Here is a 14,114-nt window from a genome sequence, read left to right as displayed (position 1 = left end):
GCTACTTTCAGCAGGATAATGCGCCATGTCATAAAGCTGGAATCATCTCAGACTGGTTTCTTGAACATGACAATGAGTTCACTGTACTCCAATGGCCTCCACAGTCACCAGATCTCAATCCAATAGAGCATCTTTGGGATGTGGTGGAACGGGAGATTGGCATCATGGATGTGCAGCCGACAAATCTGCGGCAACTGTGTGATGCCATCATGTCAATATGGACCAAAATCTCTGAGGAATGCTTCCAGCACCTTGTTGTATCTATGCCACGAAGAATTGAGGCAGTTCTGAAGGCAAAAGGGGGTCCAACCCGTTACTAGCATGGTGTACCTAATAAAGTGGCCGGTGAGTGTACATATTAAATATTACATTTTACCAAAAAAAAAAAAGAAAACAAAATATACTCACATTTGTGAAGCAGCAGCAGCAGACTCCTCTGTCCCCACACGGGCCGATGTAAGCGATGACTCACTCTGAAGAGGAGGGGGAGGGGGGAAAGTCCGGGCTTGCAGAGAGATCGCTTCCTAAGATTGCACTGGCAGGAGGCCCCATTGTGTAAGTGTCGGGGCCCTGGGAAACTGACGGCAGCCATGCTTCTTTATTCATTATAGCGCTGCCACCAGCCTGGGGCCCCGAACTTACTGTTCCAGCCTCTGCCACTAGCAGCGCTCAGTTTGCAAATGCAAATGCACTGGACAGGGGCCCGAACCAGCCCCTGACATCCCGATCGGGCCCCTGACCAGTGCTTCTCCTGACTATGCTTTTTCTTAAATAAAACGTGCAGCAATATATAGTCGGGGCCTGGGGCCCACCGGGGCATTCCCCGGTGCTCCGGCGGGCCAGTCCGACCCTGTATTTACTGGCTTCCTAGAGTATACACCGATATAGTATTTACTGGCTTCCTCCAGTGATAGCTCCCCTGTATACACCGATACAGTATATACTGCCTTCCTTTGGTGATAGATCCCCGGTATACACCTACACAGTATTTACTGGCTTACTACAGTATACACCAATATGGTATTTACTGGCTTCCGATAGGAATTCATCCCCATTATACACCGATACAGTATTTGCTATACAGTATTTATCCTCTAATGATAGATCCCTGGTTTACACCGATATGGTATTTATGGCCTGTCTCTGCTGAATGATCTCCAGTATACTCCATTACGATGTTGACTGGCTTCTTGTAATGATTGATCCCCAGTATAAATTGATATGGTATTTACTGGCTTCCTCTAGTGATTGAGACCGGTAATACACATATATAATATTTACTGGCTTCCTCTAGTGATAGATCCCCTATATACACCGATACAGTATTTACTAGCTTCCTCTAGTGATAGATTCCCAGTATACACCAATACGGTATTTACTAGCTTCCTCTAGTGATAGATTCCCAGTGTACACCAATACGGTATGTACTAGATTCCTCTACTGATAGACTCCCAGTATACACCAATACCATATTTACTAGCTTCCTCTAGTGATAGATTCCCAGTATACACCAATACGGTATTTACTAGCTTCCTCTAGTGATAGATTCCCAGTATACACCAATACGGTATGTACTAGATTCCTCTACTGATAGATTCCTGGTATACACAGATACGGTATTTATGGGCTTCCTCTAGCTCTAAGCTCCCTCTAGTGGTGACTACAGACAGCAGAAATGTTATCTTTTAACTCTACATCTATGTGGAGGATTTGCAGAAGACCAATATAAAGATAATTTAGATCTATATCTAAGCCAATGTGATGATAATAGGTGGAGACTCCCTTTAAGCTTTATAACTAGGTTGCACCACTTTTAGCACCAATAAATAAAACCTATTATTAGCAGAACCTCCACAGTGGATTATGGGAAAAGATATCGCACACATCGAAAGTAACTTCTGGTTACACAAATCCTACATACAATGTGCCAAGCTTCATTTTTTCAGATGCTGGCTGACCTCCAGACCGCAGCACTTGCAGAAGGCATTTCCCCACATTTGGCCCGTGTTCTCCGGGAAATATTTACAGGAAGTTGGACTTCCAGTTGATTTCCATAATAGAAAGTCTCTTATTCATCCCGACCTCTCCTCACTACTCTCTGTACATGGATTTTCAATTTTTAGACTTTCATAAGTTCCTTCCGCAGCTCAGATACTTATCATTCAGCAGTCACAGCCCAAGATGTAAAAAACAACCAGTGACTAAAACACTGAGGACATTAGCACAGGCCTAACCCTGCTTGTCATCAGCACAAAGGGGCCCTCAGGAGAACGGAACTGAACTGCAGTACCAGGAAAAGCCACATGTAGTGGAGGTGCCAGCGGTCTAGTGATTCCAAGGAGCCTCACAAACTCAAGTGTGACGAAAGGGAAAGGGTAAAAAATAAAAAGTTACCCTCACATCTCTAGGCTACTATTCCTCTCTAGTTGCGAAGCACCGATGATGACGTCAGCGGTCACATGTATGTCGTGTGCTGCAGTGATTATGTGACTATCGCATGTGACCACTGAGGTGACCATATTGTTGGCCACTTAGAGATGAGTGAGTACTAATCGAAATGGCCGTTTCGAATAGCACGCACCCATAGGAATGAATGGAAGCGGCTGGCACGCAGACTGTGCTGGCGGCCGGCCGCTTAACCCCCTGCGTGCCAGCTGCGTCCATTCATTCCTATGGGTACGTGCTAGCCGCTCACTGGCCATTAACATCACTGCTGAAGCATTGAAACGGAGGACTAGTGCAGAAGAGGTGAGCATCTCTAGCTTCCTCTAGTGATGTTTAAATTTAACCCTTCCTTGTCCTTTTTTTTTTTTTTTTTTTTTAAAGGGGTGGAAATCCCATCCCTAGGTCATCAAGTAAAGACTGACACTCGGGCCACTGGCTGTCCAGTACTTACCAAGCACACTGTTGTACATTTTGGACAGCAGATATGTTTGTTATTACAGCTCAGCCGAGCTGCAATTGGGCCATGTGGCTGATGAACGTGATGTCACAAGGCCTGGGAAGAAAAAGCAATGCTCCAGGCAGTGCTACTGCAGTTTCAGACACCCGATCTGTGGAGGTCTTGAATGTTGGACCCCCCATAGATCTTCAATTGATAACCGATCTTAAGAATAATTCATCCATTTACCAGTTCCCTTTAATAGACATAGTAGAGCAGTCTTCTGAATGAGAAAATTATATAACCACATGGACATGACAGCAAAGCCTTTCTATGAAAACACAGTGTAATTGTAATATATGCTGGAACTATACAGTGGGCATTAGCTGTAAGCAGAAGGTGCCATCCACTGTGTAGTGTTGAGGAATAGCAACTCGGTTCCCATTCACTTGAATGCTATCAATATCATAAGTCCAGAAAACTCCTTTTATGAAACTATTGGTCCTCCATTCTAGTGTGTTACTGCGATGGACAATGCTCTGATGTTTTAGGAGAGATCTGAGGCAAATCTGTATATTCCATAAACATATAGCAACACACCCCAAACCAAAATCCAAGCCCCCCATCACTTACATCAAAAGGCAGGATCTCCACGCTGGTGTTATACAGCTTATCTTCAGGGTGCTCTATGTTCCCACTTCGGAAAAAATACCTATAGCAAAAAAAAAAAAAAGAAAAAAAGAAAAAAAAGAAGAACTCATTTCTCAAGTCAAAGACGGCTGAAGGTCGATGGGATGATAACAAGTAATTATTTCTTCTCAGCTAATTAACTCCTATCTAACGGAGGAGGAGAAGAAGAAGAAGAGAAGAAGAAGCAGCTGCCGCCAGCAAAGCCTCTGATCCCTACCTTCACTTTTTATGATAAACTGTTATGTCAGAAAATCTCCTATTACTTCTGTGGCTTTAAATGGGACAAAAATGGAGAAAGTGGCCATATAGTCTAATATTAATATGTAATAGAGAAAGTAGCGATATAGTATATATAATATTAATATGTAATAGAGAAAGTAGCCATATAGTGTAATATTAATATATAATAGAGAAAGTAGCCATAGTCTAATCTATATATATAATAGAGAAAGTAGCTATACAGTGTAATATTAATATATAATAGAGAAAGTGGCCATATCGTGTAATATTAATACTTTTCGTGAAGTTAAGGGGATGGTCAATTGACAATTGCTATACAAAGGGTCCTCCTAGTATAAGTGGATCACAGGTTGTCCCACTTCCTTGCACACAGGATGCACAGCTGTAGTTGGGGAACCTGTATGAGATTAGAGAGACTGTCACGCAGCAGTCTCAGCTCACACTACAGAGTGACTGTGAATGTCACTTTACCAACAATGTGCTGATAAAGTGAATGTGTCATGAGGAAACCTAGCTGCAGGATAGTAGGGGACATTATGCTGAGCGCCATCAGACCTTTCTATAGCCCAATAGATGCACTATTTCCTTGAATTATTATTATTATTAATTATTATTATTGTTTATTTATAAAGCACCATTAATTCCATGGTGTTTTACATTTGGGGGTTACATATAGTACACAGAATATACAGGTAGATATAATACTAACAATGACCGACTGGCACGGTGGGGTAGAGGGCCCTGCCCACGAGGGCTTACAATCTATGAGGGAAGGGGGATAGAGACAGAAGGAGAAACATTTTAGAAGCATACAAATGAGGCTCCAATGCTATGGGGATGTGCATACAGATGGCCTTGGAGTTTGTGGTACTTCTGCATCATTTGTATATTTATAACAACATTTTTCAAGGTAATGGAGCATATACTGTACTATATAAAGGTATGATGGTGCTCAGCATAATATCCCATATCATGTGCTGTGGCTGGTTTGACTAACTCTTAGATATCAATTTTAGGAAAATATATAGATTAAAGAATTGCAGTGATCCCTTTTGGTCCCATTCCTACATGGGCTGGTCCCTGTTGCTCTCCACTTGTCTGGAGTTGCGCACTTAGCCAATCACTGGCCGTGTCAGTCAGCCAGTATGGCAGAGGAGTAACTTGAACCTCCTGGGCCAACGTGAATAATCTTTAATGGGCCCCTACTGGGGTCTAGGCCACACTAGCTACGGTTACCACTGCATGCCCAATGGCTATGCACCTTCACTGTGATCAGTGATTAGCCGTGCAGAATTTCTTGAGTATCACTGGGGACCCAAACAGCAACCGAAATTAGTCAGCAGTGGATCGGTAAACATGGAACGAGACCAGAACAGAATTGGCAAGGGGTGGAGGTCAAAGGATGGGCATGAGCAATCTAAGGGGATCAAATTTATGCCATCATCATTTATGATGAATAAATGTGATGTGGGTGTCTGTCAGGATTCGGTTTAGTTTTTCATGAATTATGAGGTTGTCTAGTCAGGACTTCACTTCCCTAAAGGGGACAGAGGATTTCTTCAAGAAGTATGCATGGTCTGTTTAGCAAACCAGGGACCAGACTATTCCTGTTACTTATTTTATGATGCCCTACTGAACATTATTGTAGATTATATATATATATATGATACCTGGACAACTCCTTTAGGGCTAGTTCACACAGAGTTTTTTGCAGGCAGATTTTGACGCGGAATCCGCCTACAAAAACAGCTCCCATTGACTGCAATGGGAGCCACTTGCTCCCCCCCCCCCCCCACTAGCTAGTAGCGGAAAAAAGAAGTAACAGTAATTGCAGCAAATTCAGCCATGGCTCGAGACACGCTCCTGTTTCGGCCCATTCATTTGGGCCTAATCAGTAGAAAAATGCCACGACTGACTGCCGGTGAATTGCATCAGCATCCATTCGCAGCTAGCCGCGTGGAAGTTCACACGGCGGAATTTGATTTCCACTGTGTGAACATACCCTTAATGGAAAGAACAAATGCAGCCACCTAAAGTCACTAAAACCCCATTCTCCTGCTATGGATGCGTCCCAGAGGTTAAATAAGCAAAATGTTTGGATATTCCATAGATGGTTAAGTTGAATATACTCCCTTAAGATTTATTTGCACAATTCAAGACAAGCCCTTTAACTGGATGTAATGTATATTTGCCTTGCACTACAGCCGCTAAATTACGATTAGATTGCCTTTGTGCTATGTAGTGATCTCAAATACCCTCACGAGCAATGTACTACAATATAGTAGGCCGGCACAGACGTCAATGACAGACACTAGTGATCATTGGATCACACAAGTCTCCCAGGACTTTGGCTTTCGCTGCTTGTGAGCCATGTTTGTGGCTGCATGTTACCCAGAGCGGAGTGTTTGTTAATGCTTTGCGAGGAGACTTCTATTCAGGCAGGATCCTTAAAATCCGCTTTATCGAAATTCTACCGCAGGTGCTCAAAGAGAAGAGCTTGTAAAGATAGATAAATACTGTAAAAGCTGTGCAAACATTTGCTGAGCGCTGAATGATAGCAAGACAAGGAGACAAAGTGAAGACTTCATTGGATGCAATTTTACAACACTTACAACATACTTGACTTGTAATACCCTTATTTTAGGGATTTAAAATAGTCATCTTTACACTACCCTCCCCCCAACACACGCACACTTGGCTCAGCTTAGGGATCCAGAATGTCGAAATCCAACATGTCAGACCCTTCTCTCCAGTCAAAAGAATTCCACACATGACAAGGACAGTTGGCCCGGCCAAAATACATCTAAAGTGTCCATCAGTTTAAAGCTTAAGTGTCAGCACGTTTGTTTTTTGCTATTGTGTAGAGGGGTGTTTGATGAACATTTTTTAAAAATATACTTTATTAATCTATATTACTTAATTTTAGTAGAAAACAGACTGTAAAGTCCTCTTTAGTAACCCTCTAACTAAGTAATGCCAGGGAGAGTCTGTCTCCAACTTACACACTTGCTGTGTATTACCAGTATGTACAGATGTAGCAGCTGCTAAGGGTGGGGATCAATTCAAAGAACTCTATCTCTGGTTTTATAGCACAGAGACTAGAGTATATGGTTCCATATGAAAGCTACAATTCTCAGCTACTAAGATTAGAGCCGTTCTATCTTTAAGAAAATACAAAACAAACCTCCTTCCCCCACACTATTACTAGAACGCAGTCAAGAATATGATTTTTCGATGCAACATAAACTGCTGCATATAAAGCTCAAATTCCCGCATACGGATTTTCTTTTTTTTTTTTTTTTTTTTTAAATGTAGATTGTGAGCCCCATATAGGGATCACAATGTACATTTTTTTTTTTTCCCTATAAGTATCGCATACGGATTTTCAATGGCAACATCTGTCGGACTGGTGATGAATATGATGCATATTTTTTACTAAGAAAAAATGCTAGGATGGCTCTCTTAGTACACATTTATGCGTCCGTACTCAGAAGCCTATGAGTATACGTTAGTGCTTTGTGTTGGATGCACAGACTGAGAAATCCTCCTGACGCTAGGTTTGCAGTAGTGCCGCTGTCTCTGTTGTTCGGGTCCATCATGACCACCAAAGACAGAGAACTGGAATGCTAAAACAGTGTTTACACATGGATACCGGCAGACTCCATTGTCTACAATGGGGTTTTCCACATGTACACCGTTTCACAACTGAAAGCGGTGGAGAGAAAAGTTACAGGACTTTTCTCTTCGCAGATTCTTGGAGGTTTCTGCAATGTGGTCTCAAGGAGCAGAGGTGAATTGAGCCTGACGTGTACACTACCTGGAAGCTCACATGCAATCTGAACAGGCTTAGAATACGTGTCTCAGCACCTTGTCTACCTATAGATTGGCTTGTCATGGACTCTCACCTATCTGGATGACCAAAACATACCTGGTAGTGATTTCACAAGTGAACGAATAGTAAAGGTGTGTATACACACACACACACACACACGTGCAGAGTCTCTTGTAGTTTCCCTCTGGCATGATGCAGAAAACCTTAGGGGAAAGTGATGCCAGAACGGAGTCCTTGAACGCTGCGTGTCGCTATTCTGGCATTAGTTTCCCTCTGGCTTTTCTGTAGGCATGTATATGTGAACGTAGCCTGACAAAGTCAACAAAAATTCTGGTCATACAGAATGACAAACTTCCTTAGTGATTTACTGTTCACAGACCTTTCGACCCGTAAAGGTTTGAAGAACCTGAAGCGTACAAAGTCTCCTGCGGTTGGTGTGAATGCCCAAAAGAAATCTTCCCTTAGGTAAGCCTTCTCCAAGGTGAAGTGTTGGTATGTTTTTAAGCTGGTGCTGACTTCGGCGGCTGGATTCACATGTTCCTTACGAAGAGCTTGTTTACCAAAGTCCTTGTCCTGAGCGAGACAAAAAGTTATATCATGGAGTAATAAGACGTATATATTACATAGTGCCAGCCTCACTGTGTATATTGGAAGTTCAAGTGGTTTTCTAAATGCTATCTGGCCTCTACTCAACAGAAGTAGCAATCAATAAGGTATTGTGTGTGACATAGTAATGTGATAAAAAGACTGTATGGTATATATATATATATACACACACAACTATTTATTAGGACTATATCCAACTCGCATCTGCAGTGAGTGGATGCAAAGTTCTCTATATTCACTTCTATGGAAGATTAGAGAATCACTTACACTAGATTCACACTTCATTGGAGGACCAGAACAAAAGATAGGCAGACCGCTACAACATTGGTCTCATACAGTGCCTGAAAGAACCCCGTATGATGGGATCTGTAGGGTGTCCGTTCTTGCAAGACTTTTTCATCTGGAAATTTTGGATGTACATTGCAACTAGACTCTAACACAGACGTGAATGTAGCCAGAGACTGCCTTCTAGACAAGTCTCCAAATTCCTATATAAATGATTGGAGAATGCATGTGTGGCCACCTGTCCACCTGACGGAAGCTGTGAGGTAGATTGGAAGAAGTTCTCCAGATAAGTGTGGGTCCCATGACCTGTGGATATGCTGTAATGTCTGAAATAGCCTTTTAAAGCATACACAACTTTTTAACAAACTTTGCCTAAATCAAAATGACGGCTCGTGTACATGAAGTATATCTCTATTTCTGCTCATTATGCTATATGAATTGCATTCTGCATTATTCAGCACTTTTTCCCCTTTGCAGGCTCTGTCTCTACTTTGCATTTCTCACTGAGCTGGTAGCTACCCTGTTAGTTGCCATACACTGCATACAGTAAGTACAGGAGAATCTGCTCCATAACTGTCTCTCTTTGACTCAGAAACAGCCCCAGAACAATGTTGGTCCGTATAGGGAAATACTGACCTTTATTAATACAGATCTTTAGTTGTGTCGGAAAGCTCATGTTAAGCTCCAGCATTACACTAAACCTGCTTCTGCTGCTATCCCTCTCTCTCCCTCTGCTCACTCTTTTATTTCCCTCTCCATAGACTTCTAAAAACATGTGTCATGTGACCTGCGGTCTGTTTCAAGATGGATATAGCAGAATTTTCAGAGGGAGGGTAGCCAAGAATCAGTTTGCTAAGAGTAGAAAGAAGCATTTTCCTGTGATTAAATATAATACAAAGTTTCTTTTATCGCTTCTATTATTTCATTTGTTTCTAACTTGGTAACCCTTACGTTCCATTGTGGCACTGTATGTTCCATCCCTGTATATGGACTGAAATGTAAGGTACACTGAGATTCTCTTCCAATTGTTTATTTTGGGTTCAATAATGAAATCTCTGTATTTAATAACATAAAAGCACACAATACTAAACTGCTATACAACCTGACTGTGCTATTTACAAAGTAATAAACAGAATGACACTGGAGATACAGTAGCTTCACATTCCACTCCTTCCCTAAGTACTGCACCCATTTATTGCGTGCCATCTAACCGTATTCATCCATTCATTTCTAAAGAAAAAACAAACTGCAGTAAATGTAGGTCCACTCTGAGAACATCTCAAGAACATCAGTCCCCGATCAGATAAAGCGGCCATTAGCTGTTATGTCTAGCGATCGCTGTAGGTACGTACGTACGCACAGCTCTCTGTCTAAGATAACAATACCCTGTTAGGACTCTAGTCCAAACATTGATCAGATGTCCTAGCCTGAAACCAGACGAAGAATGGCACATAATACTGGGAGTACCTGCCTTTCCATGCCTTCACTGTCCACAAGATGGCATGGAGTCCTGGTCTCCTAACTAGGTTCCAGGTGGGAAACCTGACCGATGTGTGGCATGGATTGCCCCATGTGGGGCCTCAAGTACAACAATGATTTTGACACTACTCTGGGTGTCCGCCATATGCAGTTCTCCATACCTTCAATTTCTGTATTTTTCCTGCCAGAGAAGAGTGGGTCCCTACATGTTGGAAAAGAGAAGGCTTGAACCGGATCCTCAGATTTGCCTTTTGCCTATCGCAGTGTTTCTGGAAAAGGAAGAGCAGACATTATCAGAAGGTGTCCGTGCTTACGTGTGGGCCACATACTGCGAGCATGTAGCGGTTATCGCCATCCCTCCACATTATGCAGCATTATAAACACTACATCACATATGGCCCCACGCACCCAGACAAGATGGCTAATTTTACACATAATTAACAGAACTTCAAGGCGATAATTTTGTTTCTATCACATATTTGCCTTGCTGAGATTTATTAGCAGGAATCTCGCTGGAGATCCGGCGTTACTCCGACACACTGTAATTTCACATAACGCCGCAGATTATTTTTATGATACAGTTTCATCTCGTGGTTTGGGAAATCTGTAGAAGGAAGATTTGAGGTTCGGAAATTATTTGTCATGCGACATTCAATTTCTTCCCAGAAAAAGCCACCATTTTGTCCATGTGAACATTTCTAGACCACAGTCCATATACAAGAGCAACAAGAATTGAAGCACGGTGACAGCGTAAGGAGACAGAATTATCTGCTTTTAAGACTGGGCGAGAAATCACAGTCCCTGACGGTCTCCAAAGGGCCGCAACGCTTGTAACGTCCTAGAGAGTGGCTCTAGTACGAATAATCCTACAGTATGTATGCCAAAACAATTGAAACTTTGGATTCCCGTGGATAAAGATATGCTATATGCATCAGGTTCACAAGAGTAGGAACCACTGTTAGGATCACATCCTCCATCTTGTATTCTGTCAGCCATCTTGTAACCTTTTTCTTATATAAGCTTTATAAGGATGTCTGTTTAGAGTCTAAGAGACCCCTTTAGGGGATAAGGGGGTGTGGAATGTTGATGGTTGGGTTATAACCCCTTATCTGTTTGCGGTAAGGGTCTCATCTTTGAAGGTGTGTGTAGAAACAGGTTCTATAACCTGTTGATCGTTAGGCCAAAACCAGGGTGGTCAGACAGCAGGTGATCATTATCTCTCTTGCTGTGATATATACATCTAGAATTAGTGTAAGATGTTGGTTTACACATAAATATTTTAGATTCTTCTTTATGTCATGAGAAAGGTCACTCCAGTTTGGAAAGTAATAATGAGATGCAGATTACAGTAGGCCTTGGCCAATAGTCATGTGCCACAGCTTATGTTATAACCAATCATGTCAGCACTCCACATCCAATCCTGGTATGTTATAAGTCCAACCTGCTTTTGTCTGTATAAATACTACCTCTCTGTAACAATAAATCAGAATCCATTTTGATACACCACCATCTGTGTCTTTGTGGTTCTCCAGGCCAAAGGATGGCTGTAGCCAATCAAGGCCTGTTATTTAATTTGAAACTACAACAACATAAGCTCTGGGGGTCTTGTGCCCCTAACACCACAATGACTGTGACTTCTGACCCTTGGACAAGCCATTTAGAAGAGATAAGTCTATAAACGTGACATATCGAAACATTCATTGGTCACTAACTTGCTATACAACTTAATCTCATTTTTAAAGGGGTTGTCTGGGATAACTGGAAATCCCTACACTAATCTAAACACCCTCCCCCCTCATACTAAAAATAACTACTTTAAATAACATAATTAATCAAAAAGGTCTAGTTACCCCTATTCCTGGTGCGGTCATGTGACAGACCCAGAGACATTTTCAGATTATCTGGTGAAGACCCGTTTCCCCATTTCTGGAGACTGATCGTCACTACTATTCCCCCCATCCACTCATTTATACTTACCCTACATGCTTCATCCTGCGAGATGGCTCCTCCTTCTTTACTGATTCTGCAGGCGTGCTCTCTTCTCCATCGCTGCTCTGCACTGCTGCCGATAATCCACCTCTAGTGTGCAGCTTTCGCATGGTGGATTATCACTGCAGAGAACAGAGCAGTGCTGGAGAAGCTCACGTCCCAGCAGAATCAGTAAAGAAGCAGGCGCCATCTCACAGGAAGGTAAGTATACTGTATAATGGGGTCGAGGGTTGGGCTGAGTAGGAAGGGAGGGTGGGAAATCTAGAGAGACAGGGAGAGGAGTATGGGAGGGAGAGAGAGAAGACAGATTTTTTAAAAGTTTGTCATCTCCCCTGGGCCTCCGATCATTATACTCTGGGGTTTGAAAAGACCCTAGAGTATAATAGTTTGCGGGTGGTCTACCCCCAAAATTTCAGGTTCTGCTTAGCCCCCAAAATTTTCCTATATTCACAAACACTGTTGAGGCCACGATGATACATAATAATGTGGGAGAGGCCACGCTGGGACATAAACACTGTATCGAGGCTGCTAGAGAACATTATACCAAGGGCAGAGGCTACCACCAGTGCCGCAACTTTTTTCTTGGAACCAGTGCAAATGGAAAATGTGCTGCAGGCATTTACTGCAAGAAAAAAATGATAGGATTCCATTTATGCAGACCCTGCAGATATTTCTATATTTAAAGAAACCCTTCAAATCTTTAATGCTAATAAAATGAAGACAGTGTGGATCTGGCTGTGATTGTATACACACTTCCAGATGCGCAGGATAATGCAAATGTGTTTCTACGGATGATTTATTCTCATATCATTATGTGTTCTAAGAAAATGAGTTAGTTTTGTTACATTGCTGCTTTGCCAGCAGAAACAAGGTCCGGCTCCTGGAATCTAAACACATATGGAAGTAGGTCTAATTCACACAAGTATATCATTTTAAGACAAAGTAGACTGATTACAAGTGGAAATGAGGAGATGTAATATACAAATTATACCAATAAAAACACTACTTTGCAAATTACATGCTCCAAAACTAGTATGTAAACATGTAACACTGTAGTAGCGCTACAGGGGTAAAACAAACCTTCACGTGGAGTCCTCTATTCTACCTAACATACACAGAGCAGTTAGGGCGGGTTCACATCTGCGCCCAGTCTCCACTTTCAGGTTTCCATCTTCTGCCCGAGAAACTGGACAGGAGATGGAAACCGGCAGTCAGTTTTCAAACCCATTCATTTGAATGGGTTTGCAAAGTGTCTGCCCGTGAGCATCTTCTGCCTCTCCGCGGTGATTTTTTTTTTTTAACCGGACACAAAGTCAGACCTCTACGCTTTCCTTCCTGCAGTTGATCCACCAAATGGTAGGACATCACCGATCCCGCTTAAGCAGCAGGAGCAGTGCTCCCATAGCTGAGAGCCCGCCCCCACTGCACCAGCATACAAAGTCTCATTGAAACAAAAAATAAATAGCAACAATCATCAAAATAATCAGAAATACATTACAGTCCTATGAGGATTAGCAGTGTACAAGATCGACATTTCTCAATTGTCCATTCTGCTATGCCAATACTTGGCAATCTCAGCCATTTCTGAGCCTGGCAGGAAACTTTCTTGTACTGAATGCGGCACAATGCAGAATGATAGCGAGGTCTCTTGAAAGTGCCGTTCACTCCTGGCCGCAATTTGACAAAAATGATGCCCTGGAGCACTATAAACAGCAATGATTGGCAACACAATAAAAAAAAAAAAAGTCAAGGAGAACCTTGGGAAGAAAGCTTAGTCAACAGCGCGAAGTGGCATTTAAGGGGGCACTTTAGAAACATATGAATACAGATAAATAGCCCATACAAAACAAATACAGTCAGAAGCGTTTCACTTGATGGTAGCCTGAAAGTGCACAAGAACGTTCTCTAGGGATGGATAAAAGGGTTCAGTCGTGTGATGTGAAAAGACTTCTTTACAGTAAGAGCTGTGACGCTGTGAACAAAAAAATAATCTCCTCCAGAAATTGGCTTCCCGCACACAATCTAATATAGAAGTGTACTAAAATGTAGAAAAGCTCAAGCCGAAGAGACCTAACCTACATTACAGCAAGAAAGGGATCGTTTTCTTTTGCA

The 14,114-nt window shown here is 42.2% G+C and overlaps 1 protein-coding gene across 1 annotated transcript in view; it reads right to left on the bottom strand.

The window, feature by feature from the left end:
• Positions 1 to 14,114, bottom strand: part of MGAT4B (alpha-1,3-mannosyl-glycoprotein 4-beta-N-acetylglucosaminyltransferase B) — a 300,397-nt gene that overhangs the window by 24,748 nt on the left and 261,535 nt on the right. The window contains exons 10-12 of the mRNA XM_075274976.1: positions 10,175 to 10,282; positions 8,023 to 8,216; positions 3,515 to 3,593 (exon numbers count right to left, since the gene is read on the bottom strand). Coding sequence (XP_075131077.1) covers positions 3,515 to 3,593; positions 8,023 to 8,216; positions 10,175 to 10,282 — 381 coding nt within the window. The remainder of the gene's footprint in view (positions 1 to 3,514; positions 3,594 to 8,022; positions 8,217 to 10,174; positions 10,283 to 14,114) is intronic.

Source organism: Leptodactylus fuscus, chromosome 5, assembly GCF_031893055.1.
Source record: "Leptodactylus fuscus isolate aLepFus1 chromosome 5, aLepFus1.hap2, whole genome shotgun sequence".
In the NCBI taxonomy this organism is placed as follows: domain Eukaryota; kingdom Metazoa; phylum Chordata; class Amphibia; order Anura; family Leptodactylidae; genus Leptodactylus; species Leptodactylus fuscus.
The sequence above is the reverse complement of the archived record's forward strand: the minus strand, read 5'-3'. Positions and strand labels throughout refer to the sequence as shown.